The sequence below is a fragment of the Bombus terrestris genome, chromosome 4, assembly GCF_910591885.1.
Source record: "Bombus terrestris chromosome 4, iyBomTerr1.2, whole genome shotgun sequence".
NCBI classification, from domain to species: Eukaryota; Metazoa; Arthropoda; class Insecta; order Hymenoptera; family Apidae; genus Bombus; species Bombus terrestris.
The window spans coordinates 12384691-12400921 of record NC_063272.1 but is presented as its reverse complement, the minus strand read 5'-3'; the positions used below and the strand labels follow the sequence as shown (position 1 = coordinate 12400921).

The 16231-nt window shown below is 34.9% G+C and overlaps 1 protein-coding gene and 2 non-coding genes across 3 annotated transcripts in view; 2 read left to right on the top strand and 1 right to left on the bottom strand.

Moving 5' to 3' along the window:
- Nucleotides 1-16231, bottom strand: part of LOC100652112 — a gene marked incomplete at its 5' end in the record, with an annotated part of 31986 nt that overhangs the window by 1217 nt on the left and 14538 nt on the right. Inside the window, 13 exons of the mRNA XM_012308010.3 lie at nucleotides 705-984; nucleotides 1646-1823; nucleotides 1887-2132; nucleotides 2546-2792; nucleotides 3914-4512; nucleotides 5086-5177; nucleotides 5552-6357; nucleotides 6831-6969; nucleotides 7255-7475; nucleotides 9486-9584; nucleotides 11596-11776; nucleotides 13492-13878; nucleotides 14442-15325. Of these exons, the coding sequence (XP_012163400.2) occupies nucleotides 720-984; nucleotides 1646-1823; nucleotides 1887-2132; nucleotides 2546-2792; nucleotides 3914-4512; nucleotides 5086-5177; nucleotides 5552-6357; nucleotides 6831-6969; nucleotides 7255-7475; nucleotides 9486-9584; nucleotides 11596-11776; nucleotides 13492-13878; nucleotides 14442-15325 (4344 nt within the window). The remainder of the gene's footprint in view (nucleotides 1-704; nucleotides 985-1645; nucleotides 1824-1886; nucleotides 2133-2545; nucleotides 2793-3913; nucleotides 4513-5085; nucleotides 5178-5551; nucleotides 6358-6830; nucleotides 6970-7254; nucleotides 7476-9485; nucleotides 9585-11595; nucleotides 11777-13491; nucleotides 13879-14441; nucleotides 15326-16231) is intronic.
- Nucleotides 10141-10212, top strand: TRNAE-UUC. The gene has a single exon. It is a non-coding gene; the product is annotated as a tRNA-Glu (tRNA).
- Nucleotides 11150-11221, top strand: TRNAE-UUC. The gene has a single exon. It is a non-coding gene; the product is annotated as a tRNA-Glu (tRNA).

The window sequence follows — 16231 nt, the reverse complement described above, 5'->3', positions numbered from 1 at the left end:
ACGTGGTGGATGCAGCTACGTTCGACATAATAGACATAATGGCCTTAATGGTGTTTGCTATACGATTTTGCAAGTATGAGCGCCCACTAGCTTGATTGGGGAATCGAAATTTAAAGACCAAGCGAACGATTGAAGAAAATTACAAATTCCTTTTAAACATTCAGTATGCAAGACTACGTAAAAGAAAATTAAATACTGCTTAGTATTTAATATTTCTTTTAGAAAATTTCAATTCCTACATTTTAATTCGAATACTAATGGTATTTTTATGTTACATCGATGAAGTATTGATTACAGATATACATAATAAATAATGTCTTTTTTCTTATAGATAAAAAATTATACATTTAAAAATATACATATTCATATATATGTTTAAGAATTTATGTAACAATATGTGAAAATAAATTGGTCTCGAAAGTATTTATTTATCCTCTATTTCACACTTCTTTATCTTTTATAATTTAGAAGGCAGGAGATTCATAAGTTGCATTTTACACTGTATTATCCAAGTTGTAATAAAATATCATTTGTTATTTTAATAGTATTCTCAGCCAAAACTTTCGATATAACACGTATCTGAACAGCACACGAAAATCAATATGCATATAAATTGATCACTGCAATTAAGTACCCATTAAGTGTATAGTAACAAAAGTAGCATACGTGTTAGATAAAAATGGGTGTGTAGAGTAAATACTAACTTGTTTTATCGACGATTAAATAAAAACTTGGCGACTCGTTCTGCTGACGTCGAAGTCTTCTATACTGAGCAGCATACTTGCAGACTTAAGTGCATCATTATCGACAAGATCGGCCATGTATAGGCTGTTTGCATTGTGATTACCCATTGCGCTCGATGCGGCACTGCTGTACGCGCTCGAGGTGTTTTGCACAGATGCAACGTCGGTGGTCCTTTGAACGAGCCATTTGTTTGTCATGCTCGACGTATCTGCTTCCGAGGACACGTCGAATCTGATGTCACTGAAATCAATGAAAGCGTACTTATAAAGTTCGCTAGGAAAATCAATAATCACACTGTTCAATCAGACGTTGAAAAGCCATTCGATCGTATACATTGAGTTTCTCTCCGTGTCCAACTTACTAATTTTAATATTAAGTTTATATGTGCCACAAAAGACAAAATATAGTCGGTTGATGCAACGCGTACCGCATTACATTCTCTGCTATATCATATGCTGTAATAATTTTCCAAAGTTTAGAGCGTGACATCTAGAGAATTTCAAATTTCACGGATAACCTACATACCAAGAATAATCAACATCTGTCCGTTTATAATATCCCGTGTATGTTTAAAACTATTAAGTACAGACCTAAAATTTCGCTTCCATTCTCGTTAAAATTAAATGCATAACGAAACAGAGTACTGGGATGTTTCACTTGATTACTTTAATTCAAACGATTTAAAAATAATGTAACAAATTCACAATATAAAGTTCTACATCACCCAGTTGCAATGAAAGAATCAACCTTTTCAACTGAAAGTTCTTCAACGTAAACAAGAAAACTTATTTTCATTTCAGAAGCAACTGCTTGCTCAGTTAACTAATATTAAAATTAAATTTAATTAAAAAAACATAAAAGATGAAGTAAGATTCAAGGAAAGGAACATTTTCATACTCACTTGAAATAGTTATTTTCCGCAGGTTGTTCGTGATTCTTCCTGGAGGTCGCGTTTTTACGGGAAGTAGCTTGAGAGAGAACCAGCTCGATCGTATCGGACGAGCTCTGCAGCATCTTCAGAGCGTCTTCATACCGCAAATGCAATAAATTCTGCCCGTTTATTGCTACGATGCGATCGCCTGCGGCCAATAAATTTCTCCGAATTAATGCAGCCCCGGTAAAGAATGGCGCTTCGAGCTTACCTTTGTTCACGTTTCCGGCCATATCGGCCGATCCTCCTACCGACACTGCTTGGACATAGACGCCACCATCGTTACCCTCTGTCACTTGCAACCCTATGCTACCACCGTGTCCTCTTTCCAACTTAATTGTCTGCAGGATTCGTTCCTCGGCAAACGACAACTCTTCAAGACGCGCTGCTAAGGAAGCGGACATCGACTCGTCCTCCGGCACACGGAACGTCTCATCATCTGTACGGATGTCAGCGTCTATAGGAAATAGAATTCATACAAAATTTTAATTTATAAATCATATAATTCTTGCATGATGATGAAATGCATCTTGTTCGAAGATATATTTTTATATTGAAATTAATATGTTTGCAGAATTCCTTAATTTCTTGAGATATAGGATTAAGAAGATAAAATATCTTATGTAGTATATGTTACCTGATTTAGTGAATTACATAACGCGATTGATTTCAAGAAATGCAATTTCATATGAGTTATATGGCACTTATACTTTAAATATAAGAATAATATATAGTACGATGATGATACAATATGTATCGATAACATAGCGCTGTATTAAAAATTTATTAATTGTGTATACATTTAAATATAGGTTCGAGTAATAATGGTTAACACTTGAAAAATCTAGCCGAAGTAGAAATGTTACTAACTGAGTACGTATGCTTCCGGTAGAGGAGATTCCGTTGATCGTGCGGACAATGACTGAATCGAAGACTCCGTGTCTGATTTTAATGATAGCGACTCCATGTCGTCGGTAAGGGCGTTGTCTTTCTGCACGAGGCTGCTGTAGATCGCTCGTGTTCCCATTTTTACTCCCAGACGACGTGGCAAACTCGGCGTCCGATAACCTCCGGATTGTCTGGGTGTTCCGTAATTCGGTAAACTTGAAGTCTTCATCTAAAACAGACATAAAGGCATTCCGATTCCAATTGATTCCAATATTGATTAATTTTCATACAAAAAGTTAAGATATAACGAAACAAAATATATTGAACTTTTCTATCATTCTTGGAAGTAAATACCAGTAATTACAAACACTCCCATTAAAGGTATTATATATAACAATATTAAGGCATCTTTTACTGATTATATGTAAAGTAATAGTTATCCCAGATTATAAGGTAAACGATTAATAGTCAGAATTTTATATTTATACAAGACGGCGATCTAAAACAAATAGCGAAAATGATCAAAAACTATTTGTTAGTGTTAAAGAAAAAATTAATTAATATATGTTGACGCTTGATAAATATTTGGTTTAAAAAGGACGTTAAAAGATTTTTTCGGTGAATTAAATAGTCCACAAGATTCGTGAAATTATCTGTAATAGAATATGGATGGAATTAAATAGCAATAGATGGAAAATCTAATAAAACAAATACCAAATTAACCAGAACAATGCTTAAGAATCGTAGAGGACAATGTAGATGAGAATAGTATTGAATTTTTTCGTACCAAATCGAAGATTTTTATTATAATGTCAAATTTATTATAGTCGAAGCTTTAGAACGAAATAATAATTCATAGAAATGTTATTTATTTGCTAATAATTTACTAGATTTTCTTCATTTTTACAAGTTCGTTATTACTTATAAGAGGATTTCATTTGTCACTTATTGCATATATTTTCAATATTTTATTATATATATATGAAAGCCTTCATTAATTTTCTAATTTTCTCCCTACTGGCCGATTAAAAAGAAGTATGTACTTTAATACTTCAATCTCTTAGCTTCAAAGATATAAGACTATTACAAAGAAATAATAAATCCAGGAAGTTGCACTTTTATTCCAATAAAAGTCATCCAATGAAATTCACGAATGTTATAGACGTAATATTCATAAGAAAATTTCTAATGAAAAATTCATGAACAGAAATTAAGTTCTAGGAACTAGCATTTGCAATTTCAGTGTTTTACACTCGATATATCCTTTGTCAAAAGAAGCAAGATTATACGAGGAAACATAAAAGTCAACCTTTCCCACATTACAACAAAAATAATAGAAAGTCGATCTACCTTGTGTAACGATTTCTTCACGTCCGATACGTCCCATACCTCATCCGGAACAGGAAACTCGTTCTTCCTTGAGACTCCAACTTTGTTGATCGCAGCATACAATACTTCAGGATTATCCGGTTTCTCTAATTGATCTACGTCGTTCGATGACATGATCTTAGGAAGCGAATAGCCACATTCAGTTTCAGTTTCCAGTTCTATTCGCGGACGATTGTAGATCTTCCCGTCGTTTTTCATTTCCTTTGCGTCTAGCGAGAGCGGCTCGTTGGGACTCGTCAGGCTTCTTTCTGACTCGTCTTCCGTATCACGGGACTCTCCTTCTGGTTCCAACCGCACGTTCACTTGCGCGTAAAGCGCATCTTCTTCAGACGAGTAGAAACCGGGTTCGCGAAGAGTATCTTTCGTCTTTGGCACCGCGATAATATCTTTCTGTGGATTTTCATTCTCTTTGTTCTGGTATTCCTCCAACTGCATCGAATAATTCGACCTCAGCTGCGCATTCTTCACGGTGTTCGCTATGGCTATTTTCGTTTTACTATCGTGAGATTTTGACTTTGATGGCGAGGCCTTTGCTTCGATCGTCGTAGGAACACCGAATTCTGAAAAATATTTCATACTCTATGTTACACTGATCATTTTGAAGCAGACATTGAAATGAAAATAGTTCTTTTTTTAATTGGAGCAACTTTTGTTAACAAACATATCTGTATCAACTGTATCAAGTGTAAGTTATTCACAATTCGTAATACTTACAAGAAGTAGGATTTTGTTTAAAAGATGTTGTTGTAAAATCGACGTAAAATTGAAATGTTAGAAGCCAGACATACATTTTATACACGAGTTACTGTTTGTTTCCTTTTATTTTAGTATTTTAACGCAACTTTTTTATTCAATTTTAATGCATGCTTGTAAGTTAGCAAAATTGTCACAGAAGAGGTTTAATTAGCAACTAAGAATGTATTTACTCTTCTTTAGAACAATGTAATCCACCGATTAGTATTTCAATTATTAAATAAACTTATCATATTTAATTATGAATTAAATCCGACTTTTCTTTTTTAGCTCTTTAATTTCATAAGAAGACGGGTGTTAAGAAAAACCTTCATAACTACTCTATTCTATAATACATCAAAAAGCAGAAACATAACATATATGAGAAAGTTAAGACGTACCTTTCGCAAGTCCCTGTAGCGACGTAAATTCCGAGCGCAGCCTTAAGAAGAACTGATGGTGCAAAGAGGTGAGCTTGAAAGCGAAGTAACTTCTGTAAAACAAAAATACTTTGAAACTCGAGGCCTACGCCAGAGCCGTACATTAAATCTTTTAAATTCCATTCAAGTACAGAAACTTGGAGAAACTTCGTTCGTGTCTATCGCTTGGCTTTTCAACGGATACATTCCATACAATATCTTTATTCGAATAAACATTTTCCCAATAATCTAATTGAATTTACCCAAAAACTTCAACAATCTCCTTTTTTCCAATCACTTTCATTCGTAACGAAAAATGCTTTAATATGTAACACCCCAATACGACCTACGTTCTCCCATTTTGCACTTAAGCAAAATGAGTCGTCATTCAATGCCGACCTGTCATTCCTACCTAACCGAGCAAGTAATTAATTAAACGAACGCTTACTTTCGATGGTCCATTCTGAGTTTGAACTTGCATCGTTTCCCATTCACCTTGCTATAGACCACCAGACAGCTTTTACTGTAGCTCAACGTCTGAATATCCTTCCACTGAAACTGCGCCAGCTTGATCCTTTCTCTTGGCTCTCCTCTTTCGAACAACTTCAATCCCTGAGCATGGATGGCTAACCAAACGTTGCTCTCAGTCTTCTTCTTTCCACCTTTGCTGTTCTTTCCATCGTGATTCAGTTTATTATTATTATTATTATTTACGTTATTAACGTTGTTGTTGTTGCAAGCTTCTACGCGATACTTGGACTTGTAAGCTCCATAAATGTCGTTCGAGGTGGCGCTCTTGGTCAATCCAGCAGGTTTTCGTTCGTCATATGGGATCTTTGGAATATTCTCGCAAGATCCCAATCGAGAAATTTCAATTCGACCACGAAGATATTCCTGTCTGCCATCTTGGTTATAAATATTCTCGCTGGAATCGAGCAATTCCTCGGACGTGTCGTGGTTATCGGTCGACTTTCTCTTCCTTTGCTGTGCCATTACCTTCTCCAGTTCCTTAGAGTCCACGGTGGCAATGTAATAGTGAGAACCATAATCTGGAAGGGTTTGTGCGTGAGTTATGAACATCTCCTCAGCTTTGTTCGAGTCCAAGCCACGTCTGTCGCGATGTGCCTGGTGAAGACGGGCACGGAGAGCTTCCGCCCCTTCGTTGATGATTTGAGATTGATGCTGATCTATATTCAGAATCAGCGACTCCGGAACATAGTGTTCCAGCAGGAAATAATCACCGCAACCGTGTTCCTAGATAGGGAAAGTAACGCGTTATCGAGCTGAAATGATTCGAAGATGATGGGATGGAAATGAGGATACTAATGAAGAATCTTTTATGCGTTTGATCGACATTTTAGCAAGGTGAAGATTTTGAAGATCTTCTGCCACTTACTTTTTTTCTCTTTTTTCTTTTTTTTTAATGAATGAATAATATCTGGGAATATTGTACTAATATTGTATTAATAAATAATCATTATGAGAATTGTAATTTGCATCGATCACATTTTATATCAAACTTGTACGAATACAAACACATCCGGAAATTTCTTCGTAATGGTTTCGTTTATATCTGCAAATGTGAATTACCGATAACTCATATTCATCATATCCATTTTCACTGTATTACTTTCCTCATGTCGACAATCAATATCGCATGGTCGTTTCGTAATTGATATTACATTCCAGCGATATTCTTAGACACAATGAATCGCAAGTTTACTCACGTTCGCGTTATAATTCCCAAATTCAGCTTGAAGAGCCAATCCAGTGAGATTAATTAACTCGGGATACGGGCACACCAGTTGTTGCTCCAATATACATCGTCGTATTTGCAAATATAATAGATGCTTCGATATCCAACTCCTAAACAGGTAATTCGTAATTGATTAATCTGCTACATGCAAAAATATGTGCATACTCCACTGTCATTCAGGAACTGTTATCGATAGATTGAAATACTTTTGGAAAATGCACAATTATATTACATATAAAGTAAAGCATTGTATTTAATACATGTAAAGAGTTATAATAAAAAGATATCAATTATTTCTTTTTCGTTGTAGAAAAATTCTATTAAATTGTTCTTTAGAACAAACGTTTTGTATTAATTGCTAGTAATAGTATAGATATGAAGAAGCTCAGATATACCTTATACCACGCAGGGAGGGTAGAAAGAACCTGAGCCTCAAGTACAGCATAAAACTAGTCGGAAGACCCAGAAGACCTTTGCTTTTGCCGCTGCTTAACCATCCAGGTGGTGCGACTTTGTTCAATTTAGTATCGGGAGGTAAAATCGCAAAATCACCGGCTAATAGCACCGCCAGACCAAGGGTGAAGTTTTCGTCTAGGCTTTCGGCTTGCATGATGGCCTACAATCATTTATAACCAATGTATTATGTTAACGATGTAATTATACGAGATCAAAGATACAGTTTGATTAGAATACCATCGGATGCGAATCGTTAAATGAAATACAGAATGCTGTAGCTTAACATATTCCAATATGGTTAAAAGCAATAGAATTGTTCAGAACATTTCGTGATATGTAACATTCGAATAAATTATTCATAACAGGGAAGAATTCCAAATTTTTAATAAATTCTATTTCAGAAAGATAATTAAGCTTTAGAGCTATTTTATGGAACTATTCAACCTAGAAATATAATTTACAGTCATTGTAGTTAATGTGATCTGTATAACATATTGGCCGTTTTAAAATGTGGATATAAAATTGAATTATTTACTGAAATTCGTAATTGATAAGAAAAGTAATGTTTTAATATCATACTAACTTTTTATTTGAGACACAACTGCCTTCAATAAATCGGATAACTTACTAATTTCCCTACACTTTTCGAGAAATATTACGAATATTTTCATAATATGCGGTATCATAGATAAATATAAATATTCCGACAATTTTTCCCAATTAAAATTGAATACACGAAAAAATAGATACATTTTAGAAGCGTTTTTTTTCACACATACACGTACACACATGAGAATTTGATATTGGAACATGTGAAATGTGTCAACTGAAATTCGAAATTTGTTTCATGTTCAAACCACTCACGAACAGGCGAATGAATTTATTTTGTATTTTTTTCGTTAAATATAGAAAACTTGCAAAAATTGTATAAAAGTTTGTAACAAAAAACTAAAATCATAACAACCTTCTAACTTAATTATACAAATTATGTTTCTAATAACAAAATAGTATATAGTAAAAGGTGTAATAAAGACTATAATTCATATATTAATTTTGCAATAAGATATCTTCATAATATATTACGTATATTGTATATACGTCGACTGACATATTTGTTTCAATCTACAGACACGTTAATCGCTAGTATAGTAGTATAGTATCGCATAACTCATGGTTTGTGGATTTGTCACATAGTATAACGATATCTCTCTTCTCTCTCACACGCGCACTATCTCTTGATAGAATGCCAGAGTTTCTCATGAGTTCACACCGGAATTTGTGGTCTCATGAATAAACCACCCACGACTAGGGTCTTCGTAGTGTGACATTCGACATTTGCTGGACGATTCACAAAACGGTACCATGACTCAAATTCTATTTAAGTTTTATGTATGCATGGTTCGCGTGTTATCACAAAATTACATTTAGCTTATCTTTTGTACGTTAAAGATTTAAAGCTTCTTTTATAGTCATAACTTGTCAATTATTACCGCGTTGGATTTTGAATGAAAATATAGTCGAAAGGCAACATAAAAAAGTATCCATTAAAACGGAGTAGAAATACCATACGAATGAATTTGCAAGTGAAAATCACAGAAAATATCTTGCTCCATTTGGGACGTTTAAAACTATAAATAAAAAAAGCATCACTTCTTTCAATCTTTCCATTACAACAATTTAATAATAGAAAATTGAAATTCGTCGATAACAAAGCAAAGATCTCAGTTACATTAGAAAGCTTCTTATATATTGAAATTTATCTACATGTACTTATGTAGTTCTAAAAGTCATAGGGGGGTAATTATCGATTTAAGTATGAGAATATTTTGCTGTTACTTCGCTATATGAAAATCTATACGTTTCTATAAATGACATTATACGTATCATTCAAACATAATTGTCTAGCAAATTGAATCCCTTATCATCGAGGGACACTCTCCATGGAAAACTCTCGCCAGTTCATACTTTTGATTGAACTTCAACACTTTTCATCACTTTTCATCATCGAAATACCATCTACGCTACGATTGGATTTTTTACAATTTTATTGAATACTTAAACAAGATTCTCGAAGTTAAAATCCATTCTAAGTACTTGAAATAGGACTCTTTTTGTTCATTTTGTGTAGATAAATTCATAAATGTAAAATTAATCAGTTATTCGTTGTTACCTGGAACAGATCTCCAGCCGTAACTTTTTGAGGATCACAAGTAACTTCCACTCGTTGTCCAGTCAGCATTATCACGACAATACGTCCGGAATTGCTAGCCTATAAACAAATTAAATGTTACATTAGATGTAGGAAATGAATTTAATATATAAGTATGATATAATAATATAAAATAAATATAAAAAAATGTAATGTAATACAAAATATTACAAATAAAATAATGTCTATAGTTATGTGAATAAATGAAAGAATTCAAATATATAAAAATGAGTTACATATATGTATTTTATATCAAAAAATTGAATCCTTGTGAAAAATTGAATTGTTCCTGATGATCGATAAAAATATTCATTATATATCTAATGTATTTTTAAAAAATTATTCTTGCACGCTTAAATGATTCATTAAATTGTAACATATAACATAATACATAACTTAAACGTATCATCTAAAAGTAGATTAGTTATTAACCGAATCTTATTTATAAATTGAAGAACAAATACGTACGTTATGTTAGCCATAGTTAATTGTAACTAATTGTAGTTGATTATATAATTATTTATGAATTCGAAGATAATTAATTTTATATATTTATATTACTGTTTACTATATCTAATAACCTTGTGATAGAACCTAAACAACGAGCCCTTCAAGGTCCGATATGGTCTAGTGGCTAGGATACCTGGTTTTCACCCAGGAGGCTCGGGTTCGATTCCCGGTATCGGAAAATTTTTGTTTTTCCTTATTAACTACTTAATACATGCGATTTGTACATTTCCCAATGCTTTATTAATAACAATAATTTTATCTTTTTGTAATGAAAAAAAAATTAATAAGTATGTAATATGATTTTCTCGCTAATTGACGTCAAGAAAATGTCACTGAAACCATAACATTGTATCAGCATACATACATATGTAATTTATGGCCAGAAGGTGATATCAGCTAGAAACTATATAGGGTAAAGATGGTTATTTATATATTTATATGTGAAATAAAAATGAGAGTAAGCGTCTGTGATGAGAGTAGGGGCACTGACATCAGTATAATCCTAGACACTAGACATCAAGACAGTAAAGCCAATTTTATAAGAAAAATTTCATCCATCTGATAGACCTGCACACTTGCCATTTCTATTACAATGGGATATGTGCGGTAGACTGACTTGGGCACCGTGTACAGTATAAATTTGCAGCAGGTTTCAATGAGGTTACCTGGCTGGATATTTACAGCGAGAGCAATCAAATTTGCGCACCGGAATCTATTAACAAATGTCATTCGCTCTGCAATTGTCGCCATCTATCACGTTGCTTCCGTACCTTTAATTACCCGTGAATTCAACACATGTTTGTGACTTGTACCACATTAAATTATCATTAAAGCATCCTTAATCGAGTATTGGCAGAGGCTCTATTTGACTATAAGGATTATAAATTTTGACTTTTCTGATCGACGGTCTATGAGGAAAGATTGTACCATTGCATAAAGAGACAGTTTATCCGGTACACATATATGGTGGACATTTGTACATTTTCCGACATTATAAAATAGAATACCGAAAAATAATATTTTATGACCTGCTTTTTGCTTACTTTTAAATACAAATATTATGTAGTGCTGTGAAACTTCAGCTAGTCTGGCGTTTTAAAGAAGAAGCTATCAAGTCCGGTATGGTCTAGTGGCTAGGATACCTGGCTTTCACCCAGGAGGCTCGGGTTCGATTCCCGGTACCGGAAATTTATTTTTGTTATTTTTTTACTTTAAATATTTACCAATTTTTTGTATGAATTTATATATGTTATGAATTATCATAAAAATTAAGTTTATTTAATTAACAGAAATTAAATCTGAATTTTGATAATTAGAATATTTTATAATTTATTTCTTTATTTTCTACTTTCGAATGCGAAAAGTTTATAAGGAAATCTTTCTTTTACTGTTGTATCTAACTATTTATGCTGAATTATCTATTCCTGTTTCTTGCGATAGAAATTACGTATTTTAATCTTTACTATTGATCGTTGGTTTAGAAAATTTCCAGCTCTAATTTGGGTATTAGGGGTTTGCATTGTTAATAAAATACAATAGAGGAAAGAAATATTGTTATTACCTTTACTTGGCCAACACATAGCGTCTTTGGTGGCTGATTGGCACGCACTACGAATTCAGGACCAATGCATTGGGCTTTGTTGAAGGATCTAGTTGGACCACCTACTGTTCTGTATAGGCGGGATGGTGCTCTTTGTACAGCTTTACCGCGCCGAGCTCTCGGTCCATTCTTTACCAGATTCCTGAAACCAGTATTAGAAAAACATGTATTATAAATATATGTTACGTAACAAAATAAGTTTCAAAAAAATTCGTATTATACATTCAAAATGTTCAAAGTACCCATACATAATGAAATAGACCAATCTATAAGATTAGAAAAAAAAAAGAAATTACAATTACATTATTGTACATTACTTTATCTCTCTTGTTGAAGTGGATCCCACTTCAAGGAAAACTCCATATCTTTTTTAAAATTTAATTTTCTTAGTTCTCGAAGCCATTGAGTAATTTGAAGGGCCTCTCAGCCTGATAGTTTTCTAGGAACATGCCTTGCACAGATGATGCAATGGGGTGCAGACAGGTTACTTTTAATATAATTATAATTCTACGCAACGTGACAGAAATCTGCCCAGTGCACTTATGTTTAATTGTCTCTCGTAGCTTTTGGACGATTCCACACCGACATGCGTGTCAAGGGATTAAAACTCTCAAAAACTGAACAATCCCGTCTTCACCTCGATTCACCGGCGACACCGTTCCGGAAAATCCAGAATCAATGAGCACTCTTGGCTCGTTGACTTTTTACGACATGATCGTTTCTGTTTCCGCCTGAAGAACGTCACAGCACCCTTTGAGCTTTGCTTTGAGCCTCGACAGTCTTATAACTCTTCGAGGGTGGCTTGTTCCGAGGTTGCGACCCAGATCACATGAAAGCATATATTAACATGGACTCGCGATTCCGGGACAAACTTAATAATGCGACTGGAAGGGGATATTCGAACGATTGTTCGACTGCCGCGTTCCAATTTAACGTCCTGTCTTAGCACGAAGATTGATGAAATTCCGACGCGTTAACGCCGGCCGGTTATAAATTTTAGACCTAGCCAGCTCGATTCGCCATTACCTTCCACTTCTCTCTCTCTCTTTCTCTCTTTATCTCTCGTTTTTCTACGAGAACGCTTTTCAGCACAACGTAGTTTGTCGAGTCGCGAACAAAATTGAGGAGCACACGGTGTGGAGGTTGATATGAAGGCTTGGAGGGTTGAGAGTTGTTCTGTTTGGAATTGTTATGGACAGGACGGGAAGAAGTTTTGTTCGCTAGGGTATTCCGAATACGCCTTTTCTGGTATTTAATCGCTGATGCTTTTGTGAGGAAGAGTAAACATAGGGTAGGAATGGACTGGTTCGATGGAATAAGAGATGACGCTTTATGTAAGGTGTACTTTAGAAGAAAGCTTGAATACGGAAATTATTTTTTTAAAGAATGTAACTTTAGAACATCGAGTTACAAAGCAAACAGTTATTTGCTAGAAGATATTATATATAGATAATTAATATAAGGTTTATTTACATACGAACTGTGTAATACGTATATAATAAAATATAGTTTCAGTTACAACTTTTTTCGCCTATTGTTACAAATACTAATCGTAGTATATCTATTAAATGTTAAATATCTATTAAACTTCCCAATGTTTATTTTTTTACCTATTCAATACACCTATTCAATCTTGTGTATCTGGTTTACCATCAAAAAATATTAATTCTTCTATAAAGTGTGTTTAAGCCATTTTCGTTTGTTAATCTCTCTTAGTGGAAGTTACTCGATGAGGCAAAACCTTCATAACTCGAAGGTTTTAACTCTTCCCTTGAGACTCGAGACACTGATGTTTAATTGTAGCATAATTACCATAATCACCATAGAGAAAGTAACAGCAATAACGAAGGAATTTACCTAGGTGGTTTCGCTGGTGGTTCCGACTTGCTGCTCTCTACGTCGGAGAATGGCGCCTTCTTCAATGTAGTGATTATTCGAGGAGGCTTCGGTGGCCCCTGAACACTTCTGACTCTCATGGAAGACACTGGATTTTGTTGCTGCACTGTCTGTTCCTCCTTCCCCCTGCCGGCCAGACATCTGTGATCGCTCGTTTTCACGCCCTGCTCTGGCATTCGCTCGAAATCACTGTCTTGCTGATCCCTGCTAGGAAGCTGAGGATTTGAGTGTTGCCTTTGCAACGTCGGATTCACGCGTCCTGTAGATCTTCCATAAACCTCCTCTAGTCCCCGTTCTGTCGACGACGTCGGTATGTCTGGTTGAGAATATCCGGCCGCAGATGGTCGCCTACGTAACAAATTATATCCAAATGTGGATTATTCTATATTTTTCAATTTTATCATATTTCCTATTTTCTTTTAAATTACACGCATCTTTTAACCTAAATAGTCAAGTTACACTTTTCTCTTGCACGAAACCATTGGTCCTTTTTCAAACAAGAATGGCCTCAGTATAAAAAACACATTCTCTTTATCTTCGATCGCTGTTACAATATACAATATATTTTATCACATTCAATGTATTTTATATACATTATAATATATAATATAAAGAAAACGTCATGCATGTGGCAATAGTATTTATAATGGCGAAAGACATATCTTATTAGCAAAATTTCTGTTTGGATAATACAACGTTCAGAGAAAGGCTCCACTGTGTTCATAAAAAGTTTCTATAATATTAAGCGTTCAAATACTTTTGCGAGCAAGTGTATCTTCCTCCTCAACCGTTATCTCCTCTAAAAGCAACTGTAACGAGAGTGTGCTTTTCAGGACAAGGTAGTAAATCACCGGGATCATTATAAAAAACAGCCATAAAAGTGAGAGAAGCAGAAAGAAAAGAAATACTACCTTGCTATCGTTGTAGCTGTGTACACATCCTCGTTACGATGTCCGACAGGTGGCTTCACGGACAGACCGTTTACTCTGACGTCTTGCGAGCTCAGGAAAGGTTTAACGGGTAACGCGTAAATAGGGTCGCTATAAACGTTTCCTCCGGGATTGCTTTCACTGACGATGGTCGACGCTAAGTTACCACTGCTTCTGGTATGCTGTAGCCTCGTATAAATTGGCTGTGAATACGTTCTCGAGTGATGATGGCGGCGTTGATGCTGAATCGCTGGACCAACGCTACGTCCACTCGTTTGAACGTTCAACTGCGACTGAAACTGTGTTCTCTGATCTTCGGCTTCCTGGCGTCGGTTCGGTTGTAATTGCTGGCCACACAGGCTCGTTAAATTCGGATGCGAATGCGAATTTCGCGATTGAAGCTTGAAAAGGGCGCCCTTTGCAGGATGATGATGATGATAGTGGTGAACTTTTGGTATATGAACCTGCTGAGGTACTTCTTGAATTTGAAGATGTTGATGAGGTTGATATCGAGTTGGAGAACGTTGTTGACTTGGACAAGGAGGATTATACTGATTGGTAGAACGATATTGACGATCTTGTTGTTGATGAAGATTTTTGGCTTGACTGTGCATGGATTGAAGAGGATCGGATTGCTGAGATGGTTGTTGATGATGGTGATGTTGGTGAGGGTAGTTGGTCTGACGACGATTGTGTTCTGTAAGATCTGAAGGGTTTCGAAGGGGAGGGACAGGGTTTAGGTGTTGATATGTGATGCGTTTACGAGCTGTGTATTGAGGCGACTTGACCACCTCACGGTACATATCCATTACGATATGGGTGAAAGGCTTCGACTGTAAACGAGTGCGGCAATATTCGGAGATCACCTGAAAAAGATAAAAGAATAAATATAGTTAGGATAATCAGTGTCAGTTCTATACAAAGAAAGGCTAGCCGGGTTAAATGGGTGAGCCACTAATGAAGATTTTCAAGTGTTTTTCTGTGTCAAGTCTAAGATGGTAGTAAATTGTAGGATTGATAATTGTCTTGATAAGGTATAACAAAAACACATATAAAGAGAAATATCAGAAACCTTAGAAAGCAAGTCTGATGTTTCTAATGTTAAGCCAAATATATTGTCTTTTTTGTTAAATTCAATTATACTACATAGGTAATGTTCAATTCTCAATGAACAAGTGACTTTATTTATAATATATAGCTAATGGTTTTATTTATTGCAAAAATATGGCACATGCATATATACAATAAGAGAAGATGGCATAAAATATAGTGCCACATCATAGCATTATTTACCAAATGTCCAGCTGGACAAATTATAAAGTACAAATTAAATAAATAAAAAGAAGGAAAGAACATAGGATGACACATGCACAATACTGTAATCTTTGTCTCTATCTTTCAATTTATAGAAAACAGAATAGAAAGTCATACAAAAATGAGAAAAGACCTACGGACCTGAGGAAGACTTTCTTGGACAGGTTCTCAGGAAAATTAAAATAAATCGACCTTCTTCCGAAATATTCTAAATCATCTTAGATCTCTAAACTATGCGTGCCATCAGAATCATGGAATACATGGAACGAAGTTTATTGATCAAGGCTCGCCACTATCATTCGCTATCACAAGGTGAAACTCAGGTAAATAGAACTAGTTAGAAATTCACAACTGGGACAAAACTATTGGGTCAGATGCTCTAATAGGTTTCGAAGTTGTCTCAAAACGATACTATTAGGTACATCTCTCAGTCTCACGGTCTTAATGAAATTGCACAC